General features: G+C 36.1%; 2 protein-coding genes and 1 pseudogene across 3 annotated transcripts; 2 read left to right on the forward strand and 1 right to left on the reverse strand.

Moving 5' to 3' along the window:
- Positions 1-2,231: 2,231 nt before the first annotated feature.
- Positions 2,232-9,274, forward strand: LOC104097364 (pentatricopeptide repeat-containing protein At3g59040). The gene is made up of 7 exons (XM_009603921.3): positions 2,232-2,449; positions 3,212-3,524; positions 3,945-4,235; positions 6,126-6,374; positions 6,853-6,977; positions 7,756-7,854; positions 8,503-9,274. Exons 1-7 carry the CDS (start codon positions 2,385-2,387, stop codon positions 9,131-9,133), a joined length of 1,773 nt encoding a protein of 590 aa, XP_009602216.1. The 5' UTR covers positions 2,232-2,384; the 3' UTR covers positions 9,134-9,274.
- LOC104097373 (beta-D-glucosyl crocetin beta-1,6-glucosyltransferase-like) lies at positions 9,234-12,352 on the forward strand (annotated as a pseudogene).
- Positions 12,353-13,458: 1,106 nt separating this feature from the next.
- LOC104097362 (auxin response factor 6-like) lies at positions 13,459-20,720 on the reverse strand. 2 transcript variants are annotated; one of them, XM_070181268.1, is made up of 14 exons: positions 20,045-20,720; positions 19,833-19,940; positions 19,253-19,351; positions 19,109-19,165; positions 18,879-19,037; positions 18,659-18,743; positions 18,140-18,230; positions 17,564-17,728; positions 17,366-17,488; positions 16,795-16,870; positions 16,501-16,648; positions 15,282-16,405; positions 14,923-15,113; positions 13,459-13,887 (listed from the first exon to the last, which is right to left on the reverse strand). In XM_070181268.1, the coding sequence occupies exons 1-14, from the start codon at positions 20,093-20,095 to the stop codon at positions 13,686-13,688; spliced, it is 2,679 nt and encodes an 892-aa protein (XP_070037369.1). In that variant the 5' UTR covers positions 20,096-20,720; the 3' UTR covers positions 13,459-13,685. The 2 variants fall into 2 exon arrangements, with proteins under 2 accessions (XP_070037369.1, XP_009602213.1); XM_009603918.4 differs by having other exon boundaries at positions 19,833-19,951; positions 20,053-20,719.
- Positions 20,721-21,911: the final 1,191 nt, after the last annotated feature.

A 21,911-nucleotide genomic window follows, 5' to 3' on the forward strand; every position in this document is an offset into this window, starting at 1 on the left:
TTGTTTAAATGAAAGAAAATATTTTTTCTACATATGAAAGAAAAATATTTACTTGGTTGAAATGAAAGAAAATACTTTTTCTACATCATGAAAATAAAGTACTCGTTTTGTTGGAAAAAAATACTTTTTCTATTTCGGGAAAAGAAAATACTTAGTTTGTTGAACGAAAGAAAATATTATTTCTACATCATAAAAAAAAGTACTTGTTTTGTTGAAATAAAAGAAATATTTTTTCTACATCATGAAAAAAAGTACCCGCTTTGTTGAAATGAAAGAAAATACTTTTACTACATATAATGAATATACTCATTTTATTGAAATAAAAAAATATTTTATCTATAACATAAAAAGAAAGTACTCTAAATAATAGTTCTATTTATGGTAGGTGAGGGGCGGGTGGGTGTGGTGGCGGGGGTAGGAGGTGGGGTGGGTGAGGTAGGGGTGGTTTGGGGGTGGGGGTGGGTGGGAGTGGGTTGATGGGGATGGGGAATAGGGTGGAGAAGATTTAAAAAGAATTTTAGAAATATTTTCCCTTCTTTTGATAGGGAACATATTTTTCTCCAATTGGAGGACAATGAGATGGGAAAAATTAGAATTCATGCCAAACACACCCTTAGTCCTCATGGAACTTTTCGCACAACCAAAAGTAGGAGCTAAGAAATCTTGTCTTTGTATGCCGGATGATATTTTTGATAAATATTTTCTAAAAGAATAAGTTATTTTCTAGTGTTTGATTGTTAGAAATCAAACAATGACTTCGCTCACTTTTGACGACGGCTCTCAGTTCAGATAGTATATTATTGATGGGCCAAAATGGCTCTGAAAATAACACGGGCTTGCCAATTTTCGGACATGTAATTAAAAACTAGTAAGTATTTGTTAAGTCATTGAAAAATAACTATATTATTTTGCTGAAACACAAAAAATTTCAGCATAATATGCTGGATTATGGAATTTATGTATATAAATTTTCAGCATATTATGTTGGAACTCAAGCACACGGAAAGTTCCAACGTAATATGTTGGATTATGGAGTTCCTGCGTATAAATTTCTGGCATATTATATTGGAACTCGAGCACATTATAATTCTAGCACATTATGCTGAAATTTCATATGTAAAAAATTCGAACTCCAGTATAGTATGCTGGAATTTTTTCGGATTTATATGGGTGTTTTTGTTCAAATTTTATCTTTATATGAAAAAGTGGCTAAATTTTTATTACTTCTGAAACTGTGGCTATTTTTCAATTACCAACGATAAATAAATTATGTGGGATAGCCACATTTTAACATGGTATTTAGTTTTTATCCAGTATTTTTAATGCTGAGCAAAAATAGCCACTATTCTATTAAAATTAATACGAAAAGATGTTTTTACCCTTTTTTCATGAGTACTGTGTAAATATTAAGGACATGATGTCCTTAACATTTACACTGCACACATAAAGTTATGGACACTATGTCCTTAACAATTATACTAAACATATGAAGTTAAGGACATGATGTCCTAAAGTTTAACAGCGGAAGGTGCAAATATAGGATACTTTGTCCTTAATATTTACACAACATGATACTTTGTCCTTAATATTTACACAACATTCATGAAGTTAAGGATATCATGTCCTTAATATTTACACAACATGATACTTTGTCTTTAATATTTACACAACATTCATGAAGTTAAGGACACCATGTCTTTAATATTTACACAACACTCATAAAGTTAAGGATACTATGTCCTTAACATTTACACTGCACACATGAAGTTAATGACACCATGTCCTTAACATTTACACTGCACATATGAAGTTAAGGACATGAGGTCCTAAAGTTTAACAACAGAAGATGCAAATATAAGTTAAAGACATTATGTCCTTAACATTTACACTGCACATATGAAGTTAAGGACATGATGTCCTAAAGTTTAACAACGAAAAGTGCAAATATAGGATATTTTGTCCTTAACATTTACACATCGTTCATGAAGTTAAGGACATCATGTCCTTAATATTAGCACAGGGATATTTTTGTTCGTGCAGGTAAAATATTATTAAGCACTCACTAAAAAATAAATATATTTTAAACAGTAACTAAAGAATAAAGACATCTCTAATTAGTGGCTAACCGTGCACTTCTCCTTTTTTTTTTTTTTCCTCCTCAACGGGCTGAATTTACAAGACAGGTGTATGAAAAAGCCCAACGGATAAGACACTCTACATATATTACTGTATAATATAAAAGAGAAAAATAAGAAAAAGAAAAAATGGTAAGACAAAAAGAAGAAATATCTGAAAAGATTATTCAAATCTTCAACTCCATGAGGATTGCAGTGAGCTAGTGCAGCCAAAGCAGAAGCAGAAGCAATTGTAAAAAGTGGAAGGAAATGCCTCAAACAATGATGATTTTCCTCAAACCATTCATTTCAGCTCCCTCTTCTTCCGTCTGGAGGTTTTCTCGCTGTTTTTTTTTATAAATATTTTTATTTTATTGTTTTGCTTAAAGAACTATATTTTGTGCTTGATATTGTACAAAGATTACATATTTATGTCAGAAGGGTATTTATTGGTTCACCAATTTGGGAATTCTCTTATTTAATAACTGTTCATGCAAATCATGCTAAGTGTAGAGAGAATACTGACTATCTCCGTTTCTTGTTTTGTTTTTTCTTTCGTATGTTCTGAGTCTTATTTGCTGTTTAGAATTGGATTGATATGAAATAGTAGTTGAGAAATGTTAAATAGGCCAAAATCTTATCTTTGAACATTTTTGGGGTAACTGATTTTAATTTTTCATGATTTTATCTGTTTACAGTGTTTTATTAACAAAATTCCCTGTCTAAAATTTGCCTGCCTCGAAAAAGTAATACTTGGACGCGGGGAATGCCAAGTTATAGCTTTATTGAATCAGAATAGCTGTGTTAGCTGGTTCTTGAATCTTATACCTGATGATTCTTTTAGCTGTTAGCTTTATTTTTACTGCCAAGAAATACCACAAAAAGAGATATGGAAAAAAAAATGTAAGTAGAGTAGGAAAGAAAGAAGAAAGAAATGTAAGATTTTTGTAGTTTCTATTATTTTGGTACACATGACTTGTTACCATTCGCAACTCCATGTATGACAATATTTTGAATTTGAAGCTTTGTCTTTGGCAAATTTGATTTTGTTCCATGTTGTGAACTTGTGCTTAGCAAAACCGTCTTTTCTCATGCAGTAAATCAAATAGTGGTGGGAATTTATTGGATACAAATGTTAAAATATGTAAAAGAGCAGAAGTGGTGTGTCAAGGCATGCTGGCACCGAGAAAGTTCATGCAGAAGAGGAAGAAAGTAGAGGTTTTCAAGAGCGCCGAGGATGAAGCAGACCAGAAAAACTGGAGAAAGATGATGAATGAAATTGAAGAAACTGGTTCTGCTGTTTCGGTGCTGAGAAGCCAGAGGTCCAAGAACCAGGATCTTCCCAAGGACCTTGTTCTTGGAAGCTTGGTTCGATTTAAACAGCTTAAGAAGTGGAACCTTGTTAGTGAGGTATGGACTGTTCTCTGTGCATTCAAATTTTTCTCAAAGAAAATCTTTTTCCCTTTATATGGTGTGGATTCTGAGGGTTAGGTTTAAAACGGTGCTATTGAATTGGGTTTCTGATTTCTGTAGTGCAGGGTATCTGGAATTTTCCTTTTTCTTCTAAGAAATTGGGGTTCCATAGGATCATTGTTTTACCAAATAGATTCGGTTTCTAAAATCAGTTGCTCAATTCTTCTATTGAATCTCAAGGATATACGTGCTTTGTACACTGTTGATTTTCTCTTTTCATCCTCTTAAATAGATTAAAAAATCTGTTAATTGTCATCTGAGTTTTTACGTCAGTTGTCTCCCATTTCCGCATGTTTTAGCCAGTACTCGTCTGTGTATATCTCGATTATTTGTAGTCTAATCTGTTGTTTCCATTAGATTCTTGAATGGCTTCAAACTCAGCATTGGTGGGATTTTAATGAAATGGACTTTCTGATGCTTATTACGGCCTACGGGAAGGAAGGGGAATTCAGTAAAGCTGAAAGCATTTTAGGCTACATGAATAAGAAGGGCTATTCCCCGAATGTGATATCTCACACTGCTCTGATGGAGGCATATGGAAAAGGAGGTCAGAACAGTAAGGCAGAAGCGATATTTCGGAGAATGCAAACTTCAGGCCCCGAGCCTTCTGCTATTACATACCAAATCATTCTCAAAATCTTTGTTGAGGTAATGTAGCAAACAAAATAATGGAAGTAGATAGACTTAGGAGCTCAATTATTAAAGATATAAGAAGGTGAATGATATATGCTGAACACAACTATGAAATTTTGGTTGTTTGTATACCATTGTAAAACTAAAATTTTCTTGTCAATTGAATTGAGCATGTCGTGTCACTCGATTAGTAGTCTACTATATGTTGAGTGTGAAGTTGTAAACATAAATACTTGTGATCAGAGTGTTTTCTTTTAAGCCTGATGACTTGCTGTGGTGGAAAAGGGCATTTATATCATACAATTGCTGGGATGATGCTTTGCTTAGAAATTGGTAGAATCATGAACTTCATGTTCTATCTTGTATGCCAAAGCTACATAATGTAATCGGATTAGTAACAATTGCTGCAATCATCTTTTTGTTTACTAGGCAAAGGGTCCACTCCGTAAGTTCCTTGACCATTATGTGGTAGAATGAGAAGAAAAGCTTGATAAAATGGTATGGTTATTAAAAGAAAAAAATTGCGATGCGTATGGTGCTTGGTAATGAATCTAATAAAGATCTGGCATTTGGCTGAAGCTCCAGGTCAAGACCGTTAGTGATATTCCTAAATTGTGTTATTTTTAAAAAAAGGACCATTAATGATATTTCTGTATGAATCTTTAGACAGTAAAGTTTTGATCCAGACATTTTATTTATGCCAAATAGACTAATCCAGGGGAATTGATTTAGCAGTTCAAAGAAACACTTTGAGATGCAGATGTTGACTAGAGTCTTTTGTCTCTTGTGCTTCTCCAAGTCCACAATTAACGATGCTTAATAATGACAATGTTAATTAGAGAAAAGAGAAATAAAAGGTCCTATTATAGAGCATCTTTGCGAAATCTGTTGTTTACTTCCTCTGACTTCTGCTTTTAAAAAAGTCTGCCCTTCTTCTGAACAATATTTGAAGATTCTAATCTTTCTAATCTGTTGCTTATGTTGTATTTGGCTCTTGTTGTTTGTTCCCTTGCTAAAACTTGCTTAGTTACTAGAGTCATTCAAATGGAATGGTCCATAGGTGCGACAATGTCTTCATTGAATGTGATAAAAGGGGACGAGGTAGACCTTGTACCATTACCATTTGTTACATACTTTTATAGCCGACCAAGTACTGGAAATTGATTTGGAAAATGATTTTCCAAGAAAATGAAAAAACATAGTGATTAAATGAAAGTTTATTAATTGATGGATTCCCTTAATTTAGGGAAGTTGATAAAGTCATAAAAACCATCAATTAACTCTTTATAAAGAGTATTTACTGAAAAAAGATGAAGTGTCAAGCAGGAAATTGGTACTTAGTGTTAGTAATAGCTGTTGTACTTTTTTTTTCTAAATGTAATTAATTGGGGAGAGAAAAAGATAGTTGTAGAACCACTACACCAAGTCAAACTGAAATGGTGCCTCGAAAACCGGAAGTAATTGTTTCTGAAACCTTTGCTTTGTTCCTGAAAGCTGCTTGAGCTTGTTTGGTACTAGAATACAGGAAAAAATTGACCAAACTGAACCTGCGCTCCCTTATGCTTAACTAGCAATAAAAATCAAGAAGATTGAGAAAATAGTAGTCGATTGCCGTTTCTTTGATAACTGTTAGAATCTTTTTCTGCTCTCAATCTACGATTTCTTGTGGTTCTGAAGCATTCTATTTTCAGAGGAACCATACCTGGCTATCTGCGAATGTCAAAGGATTATTCACTGGTAATAATAGCAGGCAACAATATATAAGAAAGCAGTAGTTCAACGTGCAGTGCTTTTATGGGATAAAAGATGTTTTAACTTAACTCAAAAATCCAAGGAAATTTTTTAATCCGCTAGTTCCTTTATTCATTTATATAAAGTTCCTTGCTAATGAAGGGGTTAATACAGGGTGACAAATTTAATGAAGCTCAAGAAGTCTTTGAAGCTCTTATGGATATGGATGCACCTCCGCTAAAACCAGATCAGAAAATGTTCCACATGATGATCTATATGTATAAGAAGGCTGGAAAATATGAGAAAGCTCGTCAGCTGTTTTCTTTGATGGCCGAGCGAGGAATTCCACAAAATACGGTTACTTACAACAGTTTGATGTCGTTTGAGACTAACTACAAGGAGGTTGCAAACATTTATGATCAGGTAACTTGCAAATAATTTATTAGGTTCTGATTTGTTCTGGAAATGGTCATTAAGTATGCTGAACAACTCCTCAAGTGCTTGTACATCTCTTCCTATCAAAAAATGTATTTATGCTATTATAGGTTTGTTCGCCTTAGCAGTTAGCATAGTTCTCTGTACTACTCCCTGATGCAGTAGTATTACACCATTTTAATTTGAGATATTAGTGGTCTTTTAAAAACCTTATATTCTTGCTAATTTCTTCTAAGGTTTCGAGACTTTATTTGCAGGATTATTTGTAGTATTATTTGTCTATTTTAGTTATTGTTTCATTTTTGCTTTTGAAAATCATGGGCACACGGAATGGCTTCATACATTTGCACATCAGTTAAGCTTTGTCGACACAGGCAGTTTTACATTTGGGGTTAATCACATATGTGCTTTAGTTTTGTATTTATAATGACTTGATTAGTAATTTGAAGCAAATGCCTAATTTTAGATGCAAAGAGCTGGTCTTCGACCTGATGTTGTTAGCTACGCCCTTCTCATTAGTGCATATGGAAAGGCTAGAAGAGAAGAGGAGGCACTAGCTGTTTTTGAGGAAATGCTTGATGCTGGCGTCAGGTATTTAGTTATTCACTTCACTGGTTATCGAAGCTTTTTAACATTGTTTTCCTTTCCCACAGCTTCCTTCTTCTCTTGTTTTCTCTCCCTTCTGTTGGGTGAGGGGAGACAGTAGTGCGTGCAGTTAACACTTTGCACCTTCGATTCATTTTGATCTTTTTTCTCCGGATAAGGTAAATACTTGTATTAATAGTGGGAAAGCTCGTGTATACATGAGGTATTCCAAAAAGTAGACACTCTGCATGAAAACATTATTCTCTACATATGATACCCCATATAGTCAGTTACTTTAAAATGTGCCATTTCATCAACTAGTGAAAGCATGTTTAACATATCTTATATGTTTTTCTTGTCCTAATAATTGGAAAGAAATCAAATTGATTATTGTTGCACATTGAAAGATGAGACACATTCTATCTCCAGAGTGGAAGATGCATTTTTCTGAAAGAAGATCACCAATTAACTTTCTTATTGACATTTGTGCTTGACGAAAACATAATCATCTAAATTATGGTTTCTTGTTTCAATGGAATTGGTTTTATTCTCTGCAAAGATATTTTCTGATGATAGCTCCCGGTAGAAAGCACCAAAATCTGGTAGTAGAGATGTGTTTAAGCCAAGTTTTTACTTATTTAGCAAGAGTAGCTTAAGTTCAGAGACATATATGTTATCCGTCTCCATCCCAGATGACGTGATCTTGCTATGGATGCTTTGAGACCAGTGACTGCGTTCTCTTACCTTTAATTACAAGGGTTATATGAGCGCGCTCTTTTTTCAGGCCAACACAGAAATCTTACAACATCTTGCTAGATGCATTTGCAATCTCAGGAATGGTGGAGCAAGCCCGAACTGTCTTCAAAAGCATGCGAAGAGACAGGTGACATTTTGTTTACATTTCCATGAAACTTCTTTTAACTATTATTTTTATTAACTCAAAAGGCTTTTATCCATTGTTTGTCAGCACCAGATGGTCTCACTTGATTTTCCTATGCTTTGCTTCACTTATTTTGTGGTCCAACAATCCTCACAACAATCCTAGGATGCTTAGGCGTAGGCTTCGGATGAATCTTGCATCCAACATTGAATTTTTTTTATGCGCCCACTGTTTTTAAAATAATTCATCCAAACGGTTTTCTAACAAACACGTTTCTAAAATAACTCGTAGAGACATTTTTCTAACAAACACTTCTGAGAAAACATGCATTTTTTTAATCTTTTGCTCTAACAATGTGTCTGGTTTAGCGCTTATCGGCCCAAAGCATGGAGGTGGATAATAATAAGTTGTCTTCCTCCCAAATCCTGAACTTGACCCAATTCTCTAACTCAATACTTGGATTAAATTCGCCGACTCACTCAATTAAAGGAAAGCGGAAAAGTAAAATACGTGGTGGATTAAATTCGCCGACTCAATTACTTGGGAAATTGTCAAATTCGCCGACTCAATTACTTGGGAAATTGTCAATGCTTTGCTCTAACGTAGGAATCCATTCTCAAGTAGACTTTTGATTTCAATATTTCCCTGCAGATGTAACCCCGACCTTTGCTCATACACAACAATGCTATCAGCTTATATTAATGCACCAGATATGGAGGGTGCTGAGAAATTTTTCAGAAGAATAAAACAGGATGGATTGGAGCCCAATGTTGTCACATACGGCACACTGATTAAGGGATATGCAAAAATAAATGGCCTCGAAAAGATGATGGAGAAATATGAACAAATGCGGGTCCATGGTATCAAGGCTAACCAAACTATCTTCACTACAATCATGGACGCGTATGGTAGGAATAAGGATTTTGGCAGTGCCGTTTCTTGGTTCAACGAGATGGTATCTTCCGGGGTATCTCCTGATCAAAAAGCAAAGAACATTCTCTTGTCCTTGGCAAAAACATCGGAAGAACAGATGGAAGCTAAGCAGCTTACAGGATGTGTCAACGATCTGATAGTTGACAGAATTCCCAGTTACATCAATAATAATGACGAAGACGACTATGGCGGTGATGGTAGTAGTGGTGATGACGAAGACGACTACGACGATGATGATGGTAGCGGTGATAATGAAGACTATGATGATGACAATAATGCAAAAATAAGCATTTTGTCAGGAGCAAATTTGGATCAACTAAAAGTTAGTGGTCGTGCATCTCAGACGTAAGAAAGTAATGCAAAATGAGCCTAGAAAATTTTGTAAATCTTGGTAGTCTTCCTAGCTTATATTACACTTCTTCTCCTCCATTTTGTATCTTAAAGCAAATATGAGACTCCAGGAAAATGAAATTTCAACTTTGAAAAACAAGCAATTTCTTCCCATCTGTCCAAGCCTTGGTGGATCGAGTTACCTAGTACCTATTGCTGGTGGGAGGTAACAGGTATCCCGTAGAATTAGTTGAGATGCGCGCAAGCTGATCCGAACATCACGGTTATAAAAAAAGAAGAGCAAGCAATGTCCAGCTAAAGGTTGTCGACATTAGTGTTGTGTGTTCATGTTCTTGATATCAACAACCATTCAATGTAATCCCACAAGTGAGGTTTAAGGAGGGTCGTGCTTACACAGTCTTACCCCTACCTTGTGTGTTCGTGTTCATGATATCAACAAACACCCAGTGTAATTACACAACTGGATTCTAGGATGAGTAGTGTGTAACCGGCGCTCTTGGGAAAGTAGAAAGATATGTTCTTGAATCTTGATAGCATGTATCTTTATTCTAGTGGTATAGCTGTATGATTCACAATTGTGCAATTCCATGTCATGGTGTAGTAACCATCCTTTCAACTTTAGTCAGTTCTGGAGTTTTATGAGTTGAATTTACTGTGTGTGACATTTACAGCTGGTGATCAAGTGGGCAGGAATCTGACATTTCAAATTAAAAGTTCACCTCCATCCAGGACCGTTCGAGTTAGGACGGAAAAAAAAAGTAAAAAAACACTATAGTTACTTCTAATTTTATAAAAATTTATAAAAATAAAAATAAAATTAAAAGTTGAATTTTCCTTGTTAGGTGTAGCTATCTTGGCAATACAATAAATTGCGTTAGTTGGAGCTGGGGCCCAATTCACCGAATCACTGAAAGTTTACAACCATTGGATGACCCACTCCGACCGCGTGTACGTTCATTACCCGAACGATGCAATTTTTTAAACATTCGATATTCAAGAACAAGGATTAGCCGTATCCATTAGCTTCAGTCCAAATTTTATATTTGTTCAAACAATTGCAGAAATATTATACTTTTTGGAGTGATCTTTAATTTTTGAATCCAGCTTGCCCCTTGTAGGAAATTACTGAATTTTTTGTTATTGTTATTGTTGTTGTTGTTTGCTTGCCCCTTGGGCGGAACTTCAAGGGCAACACTTAAAAAGCTCGAAGTTGTGCCTGCGAGACAAGCGAGGACAAAAATTCAAGATCATATGCTTTAAGGGCTATTTGTGTACTTCACCCGTATGAAATATATAAAATACTAATTTATGACTTAAAAAGACTAGAATTTACAAGGTATTACTAGTTTTAAGGTATTAATGTTTCCATGGTTAGCATATGGTCACATCTCTCCATACTTAAACATAGCCAAAAAACTTGTAGACAAGGGTTTTTACATCTACCTTTGTTCTACACCTGCCATTCTTAATCTTATCAAGTAAAAAATCCCCCAAAATTACTCTCTTTCATTTGATCTTGTTGAACTTCCTCCTATTTACCATACAACTAATGTAATGGCCTCCTACCACATCTCAACTCCGCTCTCAGAATCGCATTTACCATGTCAAAACCCGAATTTTCAAGAATAATACAAAAAATTAAACCCGATTTGGTAATCTATGATATATTACCACCATGGGCAGAAGAAGTTGTTACGGTTTCACATAACGTTCCAGCAGTAATGCTCTTGACTTCTAGTGCAGCTGCATTTTCACATGTTTTGCACTCGCACAAAAACAAAAATTCATGCATTGAATTCCCATTTCCAGCTCTTTATTTGAGTAAAATTGAGCAGCAACAATTCCAAGTAATTATGGAACAAGCTACTAGAGAGAAAGATCCTGAGGATAAGCTCCTCCATCCTTTATTAGCTGAAATAGGAAACTCGAAAAGAATCATTTTGATGAGTACATCAAAGGCAATCGAGGCTAAATACATCGATTATATAACCGAATTATCACATTGGAAAGTTGTTCCTACTGGCTATCCAATCCAAGATCATGATCCTATGAATATTCAAGATCATGATAATGATCTTATGGATTGGCTAGGAACGAAAAATGAGCATTCAACTGTATTTGTTTCCTTTGGAAGTGAGTGTCTATTGAATAAGGAAAATTTTGAAGAGATAGCATTTGGTTTAGAACTTAGCCAAGTTAATTTCATATGGTAGTAAGCAGAGGCGAATCCAGGACTTGAACGCGTATTACCTAAAGATTTTCTTGAAAAAATTGGAGATAGAGGAAAGGTTGTGGATGGTTGGGTACCACAACAAAGAATTCTTAACCATTCGAGTAGAGGTGACAAAATGGTTAAAAGAAAACAGTTATGCACCTATATTATCCATTAAAAAATGGGTTGGATAATGAACTTTTTAAACATGGGTCGAATATGGATAAGAACCATATTATCCACTTAGAAAATGGTTTACCAAATGGATAACCAATGGACAACTGATGTGTTTAATTTTTACATTTGTAAAGCTTCAAATTGAGGGTTCCTCAAGTTTGGAAGACTAGTAATTCTCCCACAAGTGATCATATTCAAGAAGACATGGATAATATGGATATCCATATTATCCGCCGAATAACCCGTTTTTTATCCGTCTAAAATACGGGTCAGTTCGGATAATTTATCCGTTTTCGACTTGCTCATATTCGACCCGACCCGACCGTTTGTCACCCCTACATCCGAGTATCGGAGGATTTGTAAGTCATTGCGGTTGGAATTCTGTAATGGAAAGCATAGCGTGTAGTGTTCCTATTATAGCAATGCCAATCCATATTGATGAACCTATAAATGCTAGGTTGATGGTTGAACTTGGCGCGGCGGTGGAGATAGTGAAAGATGAGGAAGGGAAGGTTGGTAGAGAAGAGGTAGCACAAGTTATTAGAGGTGTTATTTGTGAAAAAAATGGGGAAATTCTGAGGAAGAAAGTTAGAGGTATTAGTGAGAATTTGAAGTCAGTAAGAGGAGAAGAAATGGATGAATGCTGCTGTTGAAGAGATAATACAGATTTGCAAGAATAGCCAAAGTGCAAAAATATAACATGATGTTGTAATTCATAAACAGATCATGTTGTGTTTCTGATTGCTTTTCAAAAATAATAGGGTGGGAAGAGTATATTGCTTCCAAGTTTGTTGTTAGTTGCATAACTTAAGTAAATCAGTTGACATGTTTTCTAACTCTGTCCATTTGTTCTTCTAGTTAGTACTAGTATGTTTAAATGGATCATGTTAGACTGCCTCACACCCGTGCAGCTCTTTCCCGGACCGTGCGTGAAAGCGGGATGCTTTATGCACCCCTTCAGGTGCAGTTCTTTTCCGGACCATGAGATGTATGTCGTTGTATTTAATATATACACTGCATTCAATTCGGATGTATTCGTTCTTATATATTTTACATTGTATTAAATTCAGTTGTATTCAAACAACAAAATTTCAAGAAATAGAGTGTATACCGCTCGATACAATTCGGTTGTCTACATAGTATTGAGTTCGGCTATATTCATTCTTAACTATTTTACATTGTATTCAAATCGATGGTATTCAAGCAACAAAAAATCACAAAACAGTAATATTCGGCTGTATTCAATTCATTGTATTCATTCGTAGCTACTTTTACACTATATTTAATTCGGCTGTATTCAACAACAAAAATTCAAAAAATACAAGGATCTGCCACAAAAAATAACCTTCGAAACACAAATATATAGACGAAAATACAAAAAAAAAAAAAAAAAGGTATTTGCATTGAAAATTACAGAATACACTCAAATTTGAGTGTACATAACACAATGTATTTTTTGACTTTACTTTTTTCAGCCTAATCAAGGCTTAACTCTTAATTATCAAATTGCACCTTCAGCCCCTTACATAGAAAAGGGGAAAAGAAATTTAAAAAGTCCGTCTAAGGATCATGAAGAAACTGGCTTCTTGCAATGAATTTTTTGCCAAATATGGAAAAGGCGCTAGGAATTTGTGAACTAGAGGGGGCTTCGGAGCTCATACAACCACCATTCGACTCAACCAACCTCGACGCTCGAGCATCGAGAGAGGATGAATAAAGATGTGTAAAAGAAGAGACGGTCTTAGACCTTAGCTGTTTATATAAAGCGAGGTCAATTGTTGTTTTACCGGTCTGTCTGTCCCAATAATTGATCTCAAACCTCCCAAATACAGGTGGTAAAAGGGCATTTTATCCGAAAAAGAATATAAAAAAGTACAATATATGCATCTAGCAAAGTCAAAACTATGGCAACTGCTAATTCGATATTTCTGCAGTTGGTCTCTAGAAGGTAGTTCCACAGGCTTATCAATAATAATATTTATAATTTACAGTGTACTTATCTGGGATACAAGCTTCAAATGAGACTTAGCCCTTGTCTTTAGGTAGAAAGATACATGACATTTTGACACAAACAAAGGGTACAAGAAATTTGCAGACATTAACCAAGGGCAACAACAACCATATGGTACAATTACCTTAGGCAGGGGTCACTTTTTAATCATTAGTAGTCGAGCGACCCCAAGGGTATCCCGTTCATGGTATTTCGGGAGCCCTTTTGGTTCATATAGTCATCACATCCGACGCCATTGCTAGGAAGCCTTTGTGCTTGGCCAGCATTTGGAAGATCAAGGCCCGCTTTCCCCATCTGTTGCACTTCGAGTGGAGAAAGTATCTTGATGTACCAAACATTGTTCACAAACTCCCTGAAGCAAGATAGAGATGGTTAAAAAAACATGGAATAACTAGATATGGTAAAATAAACAGACTGCATGAAAGACATGTAAGTGCGCATACGACCCAAACAGTAGAAATATAATGCATGCCACAAACCATTGGCTCCATCCGCAAACAACTCGATCAGCCAAGTCTCTTCTTTTCCTTTTTTTTTTTTTGCAATAACAATGGGGTCAGGGCCCTCTTTTGTGCGCCTCGACTAATCTATGGGTACCTGCTACCTTCCACCAATACCGATATTGGATAACTTTGTCTATCAGAACTTAGATGAAAAGAAATCACCTTACACCTCCTTGCCTCCATGGGGTTTGAACCCTGATCTCATAATTTTTTTGATTGTTAAAGGTAAAACTCTGATTTATTTTTACACCTGTGGCGTTCAAGCAAGCTTGCGCGCACCTGGACTACTTCCACGAGATACCTGCTACCTCCCACCATCAACCTATACCATGTAACTCTAAAACCCTGATATCATAATCCATTCTAACTTCATTGACCGCTAGGCCAGACCCTTCGGTGTGCCAGTACAAAAAGGTTTCCCTCCAAGATGCTCACTTCAGCACAAGGGAAGACTGATTTTTATAGGTGGTAAAATGAAAATATCATGTATACTTAAAAAACTCAAACAACAACAACAACCACCCAGTATAATCCCACTAGTGGAGTCTGGGAGAGTAGTGTGTACGCAGACCTTACCCCTACCCTGGGGTAGAGAGGCTGTTTCCGATAGACCCTCGGCTCCCTCCCTCCAAGAACTCCTCACCTTGCTCTTGGGGCGACTCGAACTCACAACCTCTTGGTTGAAAGTGGAGGGTGCTCACCACTAGAGCAACCCACTCTTGTCAAAATTATATGCATGGAGTCTAGAACAATAGTTTGAACCCCCCCCCCCCCCCACCACACACAAAACACACAGAAAAAAGGAGACACGGGGGAAGGGAGGGCAGAAGAAAAAGGTTGTAGTAGCAAGCCTGTAAAAGAAAAGAAAGTTAATGGATTCTTACTGCCAGGGATCGTCACCGAGGAGGAGAACATCATTCTCTCGGTCTACAAATACAAGCTGCCAGCCTGATCTCTCAGGGTCCTCCAACAAGCCTTCTAGCCCAAACATGTGAGCAAGCTCACTTCGAAGTTCGTGATAGCTGCTAAACTTGGAGATATCGAGTGACCGTCCAAAGGACCCTGATTTATGAACCTGCCAGAGATATGCAGTGTGAAACATCATATTTATGAACCTGCCAGAGATATGCAGTGTGAAACATCATACCGCCTCTTTAAAAACTTTAAAACTAGACAGCGTGTTTGACCATGCAATTCAGAGAACAAAAGGTGAACTGTATGTAAGACAAGCTAATAAGCTCACCTTCACAAAGGTTCTATTAGTTGGGTTTGCTTGGTCCCCATTTTCGGAGGACTGCAAGAAACCTGATTCATCTACACAACTTGAAGTTGTCATGTCTGAGTTAATGGGATACTCGTTGCCCACAGTATTTGTAAAGGTAGAGGTAGCATAAGGAATAGATAAAGATCCATTATCACCACTACTATCCTTCATGTTGGACATACCGTTCTGCAGTATGTTCAAAGAGTCGGTATTAAATCCATACAGTGCACTGTTTTGGCTATCTTCTACTCCTCTATAATCAGAAAAAGATTCTCTGCCAGGAAAAGGGGGCAACAGAGAGGAAAGATCAGAGACTTTAGTATTGTGTGATATCACATCCTCAGGCTGGGGCACAGCGAATGGAGTAACTCGAGAAGGGAGCTGAGATTCTAGAGCAATTCGCTTTGATGATGAGGACGAAGAGACTAGAGGGTGAGCTTCATGCATGTTAAGGACAGCAGACGCTCCATCACGGGAAAATGAACTCAACAGACTTTGCATAGTAGAATTACTAGATGCATTGACATGGTTACCAAGTATATCAGAAAATGTTTGTGGAGAACCAGTTGAACTTAAGACTTGCAAATGAGAAAGCTGGGGCTGCGCAGCCGAAGTCATCTGAGAGAGACTGGACATGGCCTTGGTTTGCTGTTGATGTTGAAACTGCGAGGAGTTCACTTCTTGGTGTTGCTGAAGCTGTGGCTGCAGCAATTGCTGTTGATCATTATAATTCTGACGGCGCTGCAATTGTTGCTGAAGCATCTGTGCCTGAGATATTAACTGGTTTTCGGAGAAGCCGTGAAGCAGATTTTGCTGTGAAAGAGAAGGCTGCAAAATCTGACTATGACTCAAAGATGCTGAACCGCCAGGTATACTTTGTTGGAACTGCATAAAGGACTGATTTGCAAGCTTCGATGGATCTAGTGCAGCCATTGTTTGCAGAATGTCAGGTTGCAAACCTAACATAGAAGCATCAATTCTTGGCTGCATAAACGGAGTAACACCATATCCCTGGAAATTAAGGGACTGAATCCCTTGATCTCCTATGTCACCACGAAGCCACGAGAGTGGAGAATTCATAGTCATATTACCATTGGGAAAACCTGAGTGAACGAGAGGTAAACAAACCACGTAAAGTTAGAACTCAACCAAATTTACCTTGTTTCCCCAGGGCAAAAAAAGCAAGAAGAGACCATACCAGGGAGAGAAGGTAGTCCAGATGGCCAAGGCCTCTTTAGCCTAAGGGAGAAAGGAGAAGGATACATAGGAAAAGTTGTCAGAGGTTCAATTTCCCACAGCGAAACTCTGGGCTGCCTCTCTCCTGCAGTTGATTCATCCCATCCAACCTGCATCAGGACCAGCGACAAAAGATCTTAATTTATACACTAAAGGCACCAACAGGCGCGTTATAAATTATAAATTTAAACAAAGATACAAGTAGCAGTTAGTTGATCTATTACTTTTATTAATGACCACCTGTTATAAAACTAACCTTCACAGACCGCCAATGTGAATTTGGCCAACGAACAGGATCTAAATCACTGATACCAGTAATTGTGCCCATATACCTGAATCAAAAGATATTTACATGATTAAAGTGTGCATGAGAGAGAGAGAGAGAGAGAGAGAGAGAGAGAGAGAGAGAGAGAGAGAGAATTGGGGGAAATTGCTGAGGCTCAAAATCAATATTCCACACCAGCAACAAAAATTTGAAATACCGAACTGGTTGTAAGAGGGTTCGCATGTAAACATATTAACAGCGAAAGTATGGTATCTTTCTTCGTAGAAGAGGTGGCAGTAGCTCAAATATTTTAATCTCCTAACTTTCTTTTCTCTTCCTAAAAGAATTTCCCCTGCTTCTAAATCAGCTAAAACTTCACAAAGGCACCTTAGCATAGAGTGACTTCAAACGCAAGCTCTAACAAAATTAACTACCCACCAAAGACGGCCACCCTTTTCACATAGATATCCCTCCCTTTTACTATAAACCTGGCTCCCCAATTCAATTTTGTCTTTCAAATTACTTTACATTGCACGTGAAAGTCCAAGAAGATAAGACCTACCTACGGACACTCGATTCTTCTGTTTCAAACAGCATCCGGAACCTCATACCAACAGAAATCCGTGTATGATAAACTGCTTTAGCATACTTGGCAAGAGGTATGACAAACTCTGATGGACTAGCCCTGAAATTATGAAGCTAAAAGGTTAAACATGACTCAATTTTTGTTAGCAGATGTAACAAAAGAAAAAGACTTTACCTTGGATTATAAAATATTGTAAAGCGGCTATTAGTTGCAGCTGCATGAGCCGCAGCAGCAAGGAGACCAATGTGCATGCTATCACTTGACAAAACTGAAGAAGGCATAACAGTTTGAGGACGATTAGCACGTCGAATCCCCAAAAGCAATTGATTATTTTCATTCCTGATAGAAGGTGACAGTATTTGAGCAAAGATAAAACTGATATCAACGAACTGAGAGGGTGAAACGAGAGTGAATTCCTTAAATTGCAAATGATTATACAACTACATCACTGTCAACTGCCAATACATGATGCTGATTCAGAGCTACCTTATCACGGAAGAGAAAATGATACAGGTTTACAGTTAAAAGTCACAGACGTAAAAGATTGAAATCATTCCTAAATTTGTGAAGATTCTCAGTTTGGCTTACTCAAAGTAGCAAATGACAAGCAAGACAACATGGTCAAATAAGATTCTGCACTTAAATTACATACTGCCATTTATCTGAAACTATTTAAATCATTTGAAAGTTTCGGATGGTGGAGTGGAATCTTTTGAAGAATTAATAAAAGGTACAGACAAAATCTTCTACCAGATAAAGATGACTGCATCGCCCGCAACAAGTCTCTTTGCACTTACGAACACACTCCATCCTGTTGTCAATAGATGCCTCTTTGGTTGGCCTAAACATGAGCAACCAATTAGTGTGCTGGTAATGCTTGTGCCCAATTTCATAAATAATAACATGGCAAGTGACCAGAGAGTTTGATTTTAAAATACTCCCTCACAACAAAATTAAGAGATGCAAAATCCGAAACATGCAAAGTAGTTTCTTCGGAAAGCAAGCAGCCAGAAGAAAGCAGCAATTTTTTCTACTATGTCTGTGTTGTGTATAGATATTTTTTGGGATTGAAGTGAAAGGACAAGTCAGTAAAGATGATAATGATAAATATCTCAGCTCAATGTTGTGACTTTATATAGTTCATATACTGCAGTAGACAAAAAACTCTAATCTCAAGCTTGAATTATCTTTTCTTTCAGGTACATTTGATTCATGGTATCAACTACAGAAATAGTACTCCCTTTAAGTTCTGCCTGAACAGAAACTCACCACGAAAAATATGCCGGAATTTCCATTCATTTCCATGGAGATCTTTTGCAATCAACTCTTGACAGGGCGGCTGCTGAGAGTAATCCTGCAAGATCAAGACACATTCGTCATGAGATCACTGAGCACTACAAGGATACTACAGAATCCAATGCTGATGAGACACAGCAAAAGAAAAAGGAAAAGAGAACCACAATGCTGATGATCTGTCGAAGGAACCTACAAGAGGGGGAAAAACTTTTTCTGCTGCACGTCGGGGGACAGAGAATCCACCATGAGTACTGGTGTCACTTGCCGTCAAGGTTTTGCAGAAATAGTTGGTTGGTTGTTTACTCGGGATGCCAAGTTCAGCTGGTAGCAGGCACACATCCTTTTGCTCTTGCTACATAGAGTAAGTCCGTTAACACAAAATAATTAGTAAAACGGATTTGAAAAAGGTAGGAAGTGGCATACTGCACTTAGTGGCTGCAACGTCATTTGGGCATATACTTCATCAGTCTCGACATCTGCCTGTAATTTAAAAATTCTTCAGAATAATACCCTCCATCACAGAAACACACATAGATAACATATCACAGCTACTAAAACTAAACTTACATGCATTGTCAGGTTGTGAAGTTGACAAATTAGCTGAGGTGGTAAACCAGGATAGTTAGGGATATGAGCATCTACTTCCTTGTTTGTCGAGGCAGCAACCTGTAAAATCTAAATTAGATTGAAGGCGTCTAAAACTCTCAAGTCCATACTTCATAAAAGAAACTCAAGGAGCTACTCAAAGCTAAAATAGGAAGAATGTGCCTCAAGAAGAATCAGCTCAGATAGAATTCAATGGCTCATGGCACAAACAATAGCAGCATACTCTATTTAGTCACTAGAACTAGAGGTGCAAGCTTTAACAGAACATCACATGAAATTAAAGGGCAAGTTACACATTTGGCCAGTCGCCCAAAAATAATACTTCTGCTAGCCAAATGTACAAAAAAGACACACTGATTATGTATAAAATATGTATATTATACATTAATATACAAAAAAATATATAATACATTTTTTAGGCTATTATTTTTTGGGAGCGGCTATACAGTGTAATTTTCCCGAAATTAATCAAATATGAACCATATCAAACACTGAAACTTCAATGAGCTACACTATGAAACATAATATACCTACAACAAACCTGTTCACTATGCCCTTGAGGAAAATACACAACTCTGCTTCCTACGGGCGGAAGCGAAACTAGTGGTCCTGCACACGCGTGCCACAGCTCTGAATTCAAGCATTTCTTCTCCCCTGTTGCTGTAATTTAAGCATAAAAATATGAACTTTACTAATTAATCACTACAAATAATGCTTCACTTCAAGTCCACCAAACAAGTAATAACAACAAACAAACAAACCTTCCTCTGGTTGAGGATTGAACCCAGCTGAAGATACCCTCATTACAGCAAATCAAACTAACTCCTATCAAGAACCTACTTTTCACTAGTTAAACCCAAAAAGGGCACCCCTCAAATAATATAAAAAAACAAAATAATGAGAACTTTAGTCTTTTTAGTACAACCCCCACCCCCCACCCCAAGCAAAAACCAAGCAGCAAGAAACCATATTTTTCATCCAAACCCACTTCCACAACTAAATACCACCATTAAAAACTGCTTCATACTTGTCCCCAGATCTTCAATTACTCACTGGAAAATAAAACAAACACACAAAAAACTACACAAACCCTAAATACCCTTTTCTTGAAATAAGCTACAAAAGCAAGTCAGCAACTGAGCTTAGCAAAAAACTGAAGCAGATCTTGAAGTTAACTAAGTAAAACTTGAAACCCTTAAAGAAACTGGGGGTATGAGTTAAAACTAAGTAGAGAGCACAGTAAAAGAAGCAACTTTTTGGCTACTTCAAGATCTCTGTAAGAGCTCAAGTTGGCTATTTCAGTAGATCTCTCTCTCTCTCTCTCGGCTGTACTTTTTCCCTTTTTCTTTTCTTTTTCTTTTTCAGTGATTTTCTTTTTCACATATTGAAAGCTACAGAAGAAAGGAAAGAGCAAAAAAAGAAGAGGGGACCCCAAGAATTTAAGGAAGCTAATAGAAGTGAAAGATTGTGTGAAATGCTGCTAAGTTTGGGAACTGTTCTTTTAGCACCTCGTTTGGAATTGCCAATAAGAAAAACAATTATAATATAAAAAATTCAAAATTTTATTTTATTCTAAAACTCAAACATAAAACTTATTAGAAAGTGATTATATTCGTCCCACCGCAACTTTTAAAAAAAATATTTTAGTAATACACAAGGTGAAAAGGTACTAATAATACTCATGTTATAATATTTATTGTTACAAAAATACCCCTAAGGAAGCAGCTTGTTTTCCTCCTTACTTTAGAACGAGCTATTTTACTTCAAAATTCAAATTAAGGCTTCTTGTTTGAGTAGATGAAAATTAAAAAACAATTGTAGTAAAAAATTAGTAAATTACATTGTTATATAATTTTAGTTGACTTTTTTTCAATGACTTTGGAAACGCTATATAATTTTAGATGACTTTGAATATAAAGTTGCTTAAAGAAATTAAAATCTTGTCCTATAGGATATTAAGTAAAGGTAATTTTGATTACTGCGCAATTAAAAAAAAACACACATATCATAAGTATCCTTAAAACATGTAATTTTAAATAAGTTATTACATCTATAATAAGAAGGGCATGAAATTAAATGGAATTTGAAATTTTAAAGTAATAAATATTGGAAGTACCTTTTTTTTAGCAAACTAAAGAAATAATGCAATAATGTTTGAGTTATTCATTGCATAACAGTCTTCGTTTAAAATCTCTTTGATAACAAGTTCATTAGTCAAACGGCCTTAATTGCTATTAATAGTCTGTTTGGCAAAACCAGAAAAATCAGCTTATTTTGAAAAATATTTTTTTAAAAAGTGCTTTTTAAAAAAATATTTTTAGAGAAAAGTAGTTTGTGTTTGGTTAATCAATTTAAAAAATACTTTTGAACAATAATTTGTGTTTGACCAAGCTTTTCAAAAAGTATTTTTATGTGATAACAAATAAGGATATGAGGAAATTTGCTTAATAGTTAATATTATATAAGTAGATAAATAATTATAAATATTTATTATTAAAGATAATAATTAAGTTTTTTATTTTATTTAAGTAAAATATAAAAATAAAATTGAAAAGTACTTAATACATTCAAGATAATTGAAATATATCAAAAAATCATTCAATAAATATGAAAGTTCATC

The sequence above is a fragment of the Nicotiana tomentosiformis genome, chromosome 7 (assembly GCF_000390325.3).
Source record: "Nicotiana tomentosiformis chromosome 7, ASM39032v3, whole genome shotgun sequence".
NCBI classification, from domain to species: domain Eukaryota; kingdom Viridiplantae; phylum Streptophyta; class Magnoliopsida; order Solanales; family Solanaceae; genus Nicotiana; species Nicotiana tomentosiformis.